Source organism: Balaenoptera musculus, chromosome 8 (genome assembly GCF_009873245.2).
Source record: "Balaenoptera musculus isolate JJ_BM4_2016_0621 chromosome 8, mBalMus1.pri.v3, whole genome shotgun sequence".
Lineage (NCBI taxonomy): Eukaryota > Metazoa > Chordata > Mammalia > Artiodactyla > Balaenopteridae > Balaenoptera > Balaenoptera musculus.
The window spans coordinates 102,889,626-102,899,576 of NC_045792.1; the positions used below are offsets into that span (position 1 = coordinate 102,889,626).

The window sequence follows — 9,951 nt, forward strand, 5'->3', positions numbered from 1 at the left end:
GAGGGCCGCGGAGCTCTGGTCACCCCTTTTCCACCCGCCTCCACGTCTAGCGTCTGCAGGGGCGGGGCCAGAGGCGCGCAGTGTCATCAGCGCGCGCCGCACCCGGAAGAGACGTGGCAGTGGAGGGATAATCGGAGGGTTCTGAGCTGGAGGGAGCTGAGCGAGAACTCGGCTGAGTGCTGTGTGACCTTCCGCGCCTCGGACCGGCGCTCGCGCCCGTGGGGACGGGTGCCGCAGCCGATTAGTAACACAGAGAGTGGGGTCTGTGGGGAAGGTGGGGGCGGGGCTTGGAGGGGGTGGGGCTCGGGAGGGGCCCCTGGGGGCGGGGCCGGTGGTATCGGAGAGACTGATGGAGGGGCCTGGCCAGGGTTGGGATGCGGGAGGAATCTGGGGTCTCCGGAGGCGGGATTTATGCAGGGGGCGTGGCCGGAATTGAGAGGGACGGTGGGCAGGAGTTTGGGGTTGGGGCGAGTACGAGAGGTGTCTAGGGCAGGTAAGAGTGGAAACAACTGGGCTGGTGAGTGCGTTGTGGCGGCCACCAGAACCTGGCTCCCTGCCAACTCAGACCCCTTCCTCAGGGTCGACTATGGGGCTTTGCAAGTGCCCCAAGAGGAAGGTGACCAACCTATTCTGCTTCGAACACCGGGTCAACGTCTGCGAGCACTGCCTGGTAGCCAATCACGCCAAGGTGGGTGTTCAGGGGAGCGGCTGAGCAGGGCACTAGCTGGGCAGGTAGTATTGACTTCCTCCAAATCTATGAAGGGCCTGGCCCTAGAATGGAAGCTCCACAAGGACAAGGACTTAGTTTATTTTGTTCACTGTTGTATCCCCAGTGCTTAAGTCAGAGTCTGGCACAGGGTGTGTGCTCAATAAATGTTTATTGATTGGTCAAACAGAAGGATGAATCTCCTCTGTGATGAGAGAAAAAAAGGCATCTGGGCTTTGGGGAGATGGGCTGTGGAGTTCTTGCTCCAGTTGTGACCTCTTTCTCCCACTTCAGTGCATCGTCCAGTCCTACCTGCAGTGGCTCCAAGATAGCGATTACAACCCCAATTGCCGCCTCTGCAACATACCCCTGGCCGCCCGGGAGACGACCCGCCTGGTCTGTTATGGTGAGGCCTGGGCACCTTATGGGGGGATCAGGACAGGCCCAGCGTGACCAGTTTCCAGGCACTCCCCAAGCAACAGGACAGTGACCTCTCAAGCCTGGGAGGCTGGAGCCCCAGATTCTGGTCCAGCTAGGTTACTTACCTGCTGTGTGAGCTCAGGCAAGTCATTTCCCCTTTCGAGGCCTTAGTGTTTTTCCCTAAAAATTAAAGCTCCTAGCTTCTTCCCTGCCAATCTCTAGGGTTGAGCGAGAGCCAGTCAAACTTGTGGGTGTGGTTGTAGCTGTGAGCAGTAGCATACCAGCAGTGAGCTGAAAGCATGGGGCTTTCAGACATTCAGGATCCATTTCTGATTCCAAGATTAAACAGAGAGGAACTGCATTCCTCACAGTAAGGTCAGCTAAAAGAAGTCAGCAGGGGCATGTGTCATGACCTTGACCTGACTCTGGTGTAAGAGCCTTAGCTCCACTTTTTGAAGGAACTAGTGTAAAAGAGTGCGCTCCATGTATGTGTTTCTCACTGTGAGTGTGTTTATATGTGCATGAATTGAACGTGCATTGTGTCTTTACGTAAGTGTTAGTGTATTCATTAGTACTATGGGTGAATGAATGGGTAACTGTTGTATGTGAACATATAAGCACAGGTGTGTTGTGGGGTTGCAGGAGAACTCCTGGGTGAGGGTGCTTGAGTGTTAGCAAACGTGAGTGTATAGATGTGTGAGAGTTAGTGTGCCCGTATGTGTGGATGTAGGGGATGGCACCTGTGTTTGACTACATGTATATAAACACGTGTATATCTGTGCCCATGGATGTGTACACCCATACGTGTGCCTGTGTGTATGTCTAGTAACCTTTTCTGAAACTGTTCTTGATGAGCTGTTAGCCCAATGAGCTTGTGATGAGTGCAAGTCCAGAGAGGACTCATGGAAAGGGTCGGTGGCATCTTCTCCCCACCCCCCCCCCACCCCCTAGTGGGCTGGGAAGCTTGGTAGCATCTGCCTTGACTTAGTCAGATAGTGGTGGCCAGGAAGGCCAAAGTCTTAGGGAATACTGATGAAGTGGACTTGGGGTGGGGATGGGCAGGAGAAGGCCCTGGGCTTACACTTATATGTGCATGTTATCTCTGCAGCAGGCTGGGGGCTCTTGCTGGGCTAGGGGTCCTAAGTGTCTTCTTCTTCATATCTTTCCTCCACTACTTCATGGGCCCTCAGATCTCTTCCACTGGGCCTGCCTCAATGAACGTGCTGCCCAGCTACCCCAAAACACAGCACCTGCTGGCTACCAGTGCCCCAGCTGCAGTGGCCCCATCTTCCCTCCAACCAACCTGGCCGGCCCCGTGGCCTCCGCACTGAGAGAGAAGCTGGCCACAGTCAACTGGGCCCGGGCAGGACTGGGTCTTCCTCTGGTGAGAGCCTGTCTCCCCTGGGTCCCACCTGGGCCAGGTGGGTGGGTGGGGACAGCACTGGGCAGGCTGGTGACATCTGTTCTTTCCTCCAGATTGACGAGGTGGTGAGCCCAGAGCCTGAGCCCCTCAACACTTCCGACTTCTCTGACTGGTCCAGCTTTAATGGTAAGTGGTGGTCTCCACCTGCTATTGGGGCCCTTGCCTCCCTGTTCTGCTGACAGCTCTCTTCCTGCCCATAGCCAGTGGTAGCGCCAAACAAGAGGAGATAGCCAGCGCTTCTGCTGCCCCAGCCTTCTACAGCCAAGTCCCCCGGCCCCCCGCTTCCCCGAGCCGACCCGAGCAGCACACGGTGATCCACATGAGCAATCCCGAGTCTTTGACTCACGGTGAGCCGGGGAATTGTCCAGGCCAGAGGAGGAGAGAACGGGAGTGGGGTGCTTTGCGTGGAGGGAGCTCGGGGGTCTGGACACCCACCCACAGGGACCCTTCCTCACTCCATCACAGACGTTACCTCCCCACAATTCCGAGATGCTCTGTTAGGCTGAGAAGCGCCGGTATCTCCTGCCCTCCCCTCTCCCCACCACGCTATGGGCCCGTTTTCCTGAGCCTGTGGATGCCGATGGCTCTGCCCCTGCAGCCTCAGCCCCAAGGAAGGTGTATGACACGCGGGATGATGACCGGGCACCAGGCCTCCATGGGGATTGTGACGATGACAAGTACCGTCGCCGGCCTGCCCTGGGCTGGCTGGCCCAGCTGCTCAGGTACATGGGGTCAGGTGGGGCAGGATGCCAGGAAGGGGGAGGAGGGGAAGTGAGAGCCAGAGACCCTGGCAGGACGATTTCATGACAAAAGGGGCTTGTTCTGGGTAATAATGGGACCTGGTATAGGGGCTGTGCACCGAAGCCTGGGCTTGGGTCTGCCCCCCTCAGAGTGTTCCCTTGCGCGCTACGTATGAGATTCGGACTCGGGCTCTTTGAGGCCCCTTCCTGCTCTGACACCCCCCGATCTTTGTGACTCTCCTTATGCCCGACACATTCCAGTTTCAGAACACAGTTGTTGCCTCAGCTGGTTTGAGCTGCACAGTCAGCCTGGTAGTGGGCAGGCGCAGGGATGACCACCCTTGAGGAAACCAGGCTCAGGGATGGTGGCGCTGGGGCCAGAAGACGAGCGTCATGGCTGGGGCTCCTCTCCCGGCTGCAGGGGCCGCCAGGGACTGGAGGCCTGACCTGACTTCCCCCTCGTCCCCCCAGGAGCCGGGCTGGGTCTCGTAAGCGGCCGCTGACCCTGCTCCAGCGGGCAGGGCTGCTGCTGCTCCTGGGGCTGCTGGGCTTCCTGGCCCTCCTCGTGCTCATGTCTCGCCTGGGCCGGGCTGCGGCTGACAGCGATCCCAACCTGGACCCGCTCATGAACCCTCACATCCGTGTGGGTCCCTCCTGAGCCCTTGCTTATGGCTGGGCCAGCCTAGGAGCTGGGGGGCCTGAGGGTGGGTAGGGGAGGAGGTCCGGGGGCCCTTCTCTGCTCCTCTTCCTCAAGCCTGAGACAGTAAGATCCCAGGCCCAAAGCCAAGTCCACCAGAGTGGCTGCAGGCTAGGCCTGGGGTTCCTGCAGACTAAACATTTGTCTTGACCTGCTCCTCCTGGGTCTCCAGCTTTCCCTCTCCCTCCCCCAAAGGAGCTGACAGGTGGAAATAAATGACAGACTTTATTAAAACATCCGAAGCAGCCTTTTCCTTCCCCCTTCTCAGCCTGGGCCCCAGGCCTCAGTGGTTCTCTTCCCGGTACTGAATGGCCAGAAACTCCAGGGACAGGCGGTTGAAGAACATGGCTCCGTTGAGCACTGGGCAGAGGAGAGAGCCCCCATCAGCCTTCCCTGCCCCCTCCTTGCTGCATCTCAGGGTTCCAGAGCTCCCCCCTCCCCCTGCGTACACCCTACTCACTCAGGATGGTCAGTGAAAAGCATCGACGAAACTTGTCCTGTGTCATCTCAGCGTAGAGTGACCCCACGGCGGCCCAGCAGATGCCGATCACCTGGGAGAACTGTAGGCCCCATCCCGTGGGAGAGTGGCCCCCTGACACAACAGGGGGGTTTCCATCAGCCCCTGGGCCTCCCCTGACCAGCCCTCGAGCCCCTGCCCTGGCCTACCATCAGGACAACTGTGTAGCGGAAGCTCATGCGGTCATAGTGGTAGGTGACGCAGAAGTTGTGCACGTCGCTGGCGAAGACGGCCAGGTGTATGAAGAAGAGCATCAGTGCAGCCATGGTGAGAATCATGCCTTGTGGGAAGAAGAGCACGGCCACGCGGTCCCGCCACCGCATCCTGGCGGCAGCACAGACTCCAGGCAGATGGTACAGCTTGAACAAGCGGACACTGCCCAGGAGGAGCAGCCGACCCCTCCGGTTCTGAAGCGCACAGTCTGGAATAGCCATAGGATTCTAGAATCAGGAGGACGTAGAGAACAAGATTCTAGAGCACAGGCTGTTTCCAGCCAATACAAGAGTGTTTCATGGGTGGCCAGGGCAGCTCTGAATTGTCGAGGGGGGCTGGGCTAAAGGTACAGAGCAGCGGGGCCCTAGCGTGTTGAGGGAGGGACAGCGTACCTCACCATCCCAGCCCACACACTTTGTGCTCTTGGGCGAATCTTCTCACTAAGTCCTCAACAGTTCCACGCAGGAGGTAGTGTGGGCACGTTCTGCAGATGAAGAACTGGGGCTCAGAAAAGCGAAGGGGGGACTTCCCTGGTGGCGCAGTGGTTTAGAATCCGCCTGCCAATGCAGGGGACACAGGTTTGAGCCCTGGTCCAGGGAGATCCCACATGCCATGGAGCAACTAAGCCCGTGTGCCACAACTACTGAGACTGCGCTCTAGAGCCCGTAAGCCACAGCTATTGAAGCCCGCGTGCCTAGAGCCCATGCTCCACAACAAGAGAAGCCATCACAATGAGAAGCACGCGCACCACAACGAAGAGTAGCCCCCGCTCGCCGCAACTAGAGAAAAGCCCGCGCACAACAACGAAGACCCAACACAGCCAAAAAAAAAAAAAAAAAAAGTGAAGGGGCATGTAGGTCCTCAGCAAATCTTAGGCAGATGAGAGGTCAGGTGTAATCTCTCCTAATGAGATCTCTCCAGTAGAACTGGAGGATATAACCAGGTGAGGGCAGGCCTGGGCTGGATCACAAGCTCCAAGTATTTGTTCCAACCCCTAATGGGGAGGAAGTAAGGGAAGGGACAACAGATTCTCCATAGCTGTCCCAGGACCTTCCCACATCCTCCCCAGGTGGGCCCTGGAGAGCAACTGGCTTTTCCATCTTCTCCCCAGATGTTCTTCCAACACATGATGCTGACCAGCTCTCCCCTCTGCTGCCTTCCAGCACTCAGCATCTTAACACTCATTGTCTCTGCCATTCCAAGAGTCCCATGAGAAAGCTGGGACTGGTGGCACAAATCCTATTTTACACACAAGCCTGGGGCACAGAGAGGGATTGTCAGCTCAAGTTTTCGCAGCCAGTGAGTGAGGGAATCAGTACTAAGACTAATATCCACTTCTACCCGAGGGTGTGGAATGGGCAGGGACAATTAGATGCCAAGAAAAAACCATTTCCTCTGTACATGTGAGAGGTGAGAACTCCAGGACTGTCAACAAAATAAGTCAGAAAACTGGCCAGAAATGGTGTGGAGGGACAAGCAAACTCCCAGGAACTAAAGTACTGTAGAAGAAGAGTTGATGTTGAACTTGGCCAGCCCCATTGCCTCCTGCTTGACTGTCTGCCCCAGAAGTCAGGTCCCAGGTCAGGTCAAGACCGGAAGTCTCCTGCCTGGAAGCAGTAAGGTTAAATAAAGCCTGACACCAGCATCCATTATTGCTGCCCAGTGTCATTAATCACAAGAGACCCTCAGACCCCCATCTTAACACATTGAAGGGGTGATGCCTGATGCCCAGCTGTGTTCACATTATTGAAACAATTGTTTGCACTTTAGTTCTCATTTGAATACAAACGAACTTTTTTTTTTTTTTTTTGGAGTCGGGAAGGCCTGTAGAGGGAGCTTTCTTTTTTTTTTTAATTAATTAATTAACTTATTTATTTATTTATTTTTGGCTGTGTTGGGTCTTCGTTTCTGTGCAAGGGCTTTCTCTAGTTGCGGCAAGCGGGGGCCACTCTTCATCGCGGTGCGCGGGCCTGTCACTATCGCGGGCTCTCTTGTTGCGGAGCACAGGCTCCAGACGCGCAGGCTCAGTAGTTGTGGCTCACGGGCCTAGTTGCTCCGCGGCATGTGGGATCTTCCCAGACCAGGGCTCAAACCCGTGTCCCCTGCATTGGCAGGCAGATTCTCAACCACTGTGCCACCAGGGAAGCCCCAAACGAACGTTTTTATGTTAGGGCTCCTACCTCAATGTCATTTAAAAGAATTACCCCCGTAGTGTATGAATATGTTCTTGTAAAAGATTTGCATCATACACAGGCATACAGAGGAGAATGTACCAGTCTCCCCCCTCCCCCCCCACACCTACAGAGGTAACCCCTTCAACAGTTCGGTGAGTGGGCATCTTTTGAGTGCCTTCTTTTTAAAAAAATTTTTTTATAAATTTATCATTATTATTTTTAATTTATTTGTTTTATTTATTTATTTTTGGCTGCGTTGGATCTTCGTTGCTGCGGGCGGGCTTTCTCTAGCTGCCGCGAGCGGGGGCTACTCGTTGCGGTGTGCAGGCTTCTCATTGTAGTGGCTTCTCTTGTTGCGGAGCACGGGCTCCAGGCACATGGGCTTCAGTAGTTGTGGCACGCGGGCTCTAGAGCGCAGGCTCAGTAGTTGTGGCGCATGGGCTTAGTTGCTCTGCGGCATGTGGGATCGTCCTGTACCAGGACTTGAACCCGTGTCCCCTGCATTGGCAGGCGGTTTCTTAACCACTGTGCCACCAGTGAAGCCCTGAGTCCCTTCTTGATGTAAATTCATACACCTACGTGTACATCTACATGCATAATTTAAAAAACAAAATCACACCATATGTACTGTCAAAGTATAATTTTCAGAAAGTTAAAAACATGATATCTAAATAAAGAATAAGCATGTAACTAAGATGTATTAACTCATCGGTGAAGGGGTTCCCCCTCAGTAAGGTAGTAATGCATCTTGAGGAGCTGGATATTGATAGGCATTTAAAGAGGAATATTAGAACATGACTACTAGGTTAGATACAAAATTGGCAGGTGTGCTACAGGGCAAACAAACCAAATTTTGAGGTTGTTTTTCCATTGGATATAGATGTTTTGCATCTCTTCGGGACAATATCTAAATAGCAAGATCAAACAAATGTACACTCCTATAGGTAATTAAATAATCCTTGGGCGGGCTTGTGAAACAATGCCCCAGTATGATATTGGAAGGTCATGCTACTGTCTGTATTCCAAATTTTGGATAATTTTTCTTAACAGTATTCTGCAACTTTTTTTTTGAAGTTTATAGATTTCTTGGAGTAGATCTACATCTTTATACTCTTTTTAAAGAATATATTTATTTATTCAGGCTGCGCTGGGGCTTAGTTGCGGCATGCGGGATCTTCGTTGCAGCATGTTTAGTTTCGGCATGTGGGATCTTTAGTTTTGGCACGCGGACTTCTTAGTTGCGGCATGAGAACTCTTAGTTGCAGCAGGCATGTGGGATCTAGTTCCCTGACCAGGGATCGAACCCGGGCCCCCTGCATTGGGAGCGCAGAATCCCACCCATTGGACCACCAGGGAAGCCCCTAAATCTTTATACTCTTTTCTTCATTTTTCTTAAGATTATAGCTTGATAAGCTTAAATCTTCATGTATATTTTTTATACAGCTTCTGAGTATCCCATAGAGTCAGGGGTCAGCAAACTTCTGTGAAAAACAAGATAGTACATGTTACAGGTTTTGCCAGCCGTACGTCTCTGTTGCAATGACTCAACTCTGCTGTTGGAGTTAAAAGTAGGCATAGGGCTTCCCTGGTGGTGCAGTGGTTAAGAATCTGCCTGCCAATGCAGGGGACGTGTTTGAGCCCTGGTCTGGGAAGATCCCACATGCCGCGGAGCAACTACACCCGTGTGCCACAACTACTGAGCGTGCGCTCTAGAGCCCGCGAGCTACAACTACTGAGCCCACGTGCCACAACTACTGGAGCCTGCGTGCCACAACTACTGGAGCCCACGTGCCACAACTACTGAAGCCCGCATGCCTAGAGCCCGTGCTCTGCAACAAGAGAAGCCACCGCAATGAGAAGCCCATGCATCACAATGAAGAGCAGCCCCCACTCGCCACAACTAGAGAAAGCCCGCGCGCAGCAATGAAGACCCAAGGCAGCCAAAAATAAATTAAAAAGCAAAAAGTAGGCATAGATAATATGTAAATGCATGGGCATGGACGTGTTCCCATGGACACTGAAATATGAATTTCATATGATTTTCACATCATGAAATGCCATTATTTTTTTTCAACCATTCAAAAATGAAAAATAAAAAAGCTTACAGGCCATATGAAAACAGGTGGTGGGCTGTGTTTGGCTGGCAGGACCCCTGCCAAAGAATAAAGTGGTTTCCATTCCATCCCTGGCCCCCCAGCCCATCATAAGTGATGTTTCAAGGACCACATTGACACAGTCTTTTTCTCCTTTTCATCCATTCAAACTCAGCGTGTCTCAATTTGAACTGCAGGTCTTCCCTATCTTCAGCTCTTCACCTGGGTGAACAGCTGTACCTTTGTCCCAATCGGAAACCTGATAATTATCCTCAACATCTCCACCTAACCCCTCAGTCAGCACATCCCATCAGTCACTTAAGGTGTGCCAACTGTGTCTTCTAAGCAGCGTATAATAGGAGTTATCAAGTTCAAGTGCACCAGAACTACTTGACTTAAAAAAAATAAGCTAGGTCTGAGGGGAGCCCAGAGTCTTTGCAACGCACCTCAAGTAATTCTGAAGGCAATTCTGATGCACGTCAGAGGACCAGGCCTTGAGAAACACTGCGCTAGAGGCACTGTGCAGCACTGTACATGCATTTAATCCTCACAGCCCCCTTGTGAAATATGTACCCCAATATTAGGAATAGGGGAAACTGAGCTGCTACCCCCGTAACAAGGCAGTGGCAGGATGCCAGACATACCCTCTCTGGCTCCACGGCCCGCGCTCCGTCCACTGCATCTAGGGACATATTCCGCAGGCCCTTGTCTGCGGGGGTGCAGGGCTGGAAGCCACGACTCGTCCTCCTTCTGGGAGGACAGCGACTCGACCAGTTCCACAAAATCCTTCCTGCGAAGCTGGGGGAACCCAGGGCTCTGGCGGAACCTCTTCGCTCAGGGAGGAAAGGTGCGGGGGAACTCCAGTCTCGAAGGACCCAGGGCTTCAGGGGGACGTTTCACCTGAAGGACTGCCTTGTTTCAACAACAACTTTATGGCTCCCGGAAGTACCTCCTCCCTAGCTCCTGCC

At 53.4% G+C, this 9,951-nt stretch overlaps 2 protein-coding genes across 11 annotated transcripts; one reads left to right on the forward strand and one right to left on the reverse strand.

Moving 5' to 3' along the window:
- The first annotated feature begins 42 nt into the window (after positions 1-42).
- ZFPL1 (zinc finger protein like 1) lies at positions 43-4,222 on the forward strand. 6 transcript variants are annotated; one of them, XM_036860849.1, is made up of 8 exons: positions 43-261; positions 579-688; positions 1,001-1,112; positions 2,317-2,510; positions 2,603-2,675; positions 2,750-2,896; positions 3,148-3,271; positions 3,761-4,222. In XM_036860849.1, exons 2-8 carry the CDS (start codon positions 587-589, stop codon positions 3,945-3,947), a joined length of 939 nt encoding a protein of 312 aa, XP_036716744.1. In that variant the 5' UTR covers positions 43-261; positions 579-586; the 3' UTR covers positions 3,948-4,222. The 6 variants fall into 6 exon arrangements, with proteins under 6 accessions (XP_036716744.1, XP_036716747.1, XP_036716745.1 ...); XM_036860850.1 differs by having other exon boundaries at positions 97-244; XM_036860848.1 differs by lacking the exon at positions 43-261 and adding an exon at positions 403-493.
- TMEM262 (transmembrane protein 262) lies at positions 4,193-9,912 on the reverse strand. 5 transcript variants are annotated; one of them, XM_036860856.1, is made up of 6 exons: positions 9,628-9,912; positions 8,996-9,042; positions 5,109-5,200; positions 4,653-4,943; positions 4,447-4,546; positions 4,193-4,346 (listed from the first exon to the last, which is right to left on the reverse strand). In XM_036860856.1, the coding sequence occupies exons 4-6, from the start codon at positions 4,935-4,937 to the stop codon at positions 4,270-4,272; spliced, it is 462 nt and encodes a 153-aa protein (XP_036716751.1). In that variant the 5' UTR covers positions 4,938-4,943; positions 5,109-5,200; positions 8,996-9,042; positions 9,628-9,912; the 3' UTR covers positions 4,193-4,269. The 5 variants fall into 5 exon arrangements, with proteins under 5 accessions (XP_036716751.1, XP_036716752.1, XP_036716750.1 ...); XM_036860857.1 differs by lacking the exon at positions 8,996-9,042 and having other exon boundaries at positions 4,653-4,924; XM_036860855.1 differs by lacking the exon at positions 8,996-9,042.
- Positions 9,913-9,951: the final 39 nt, after the last annotated feature.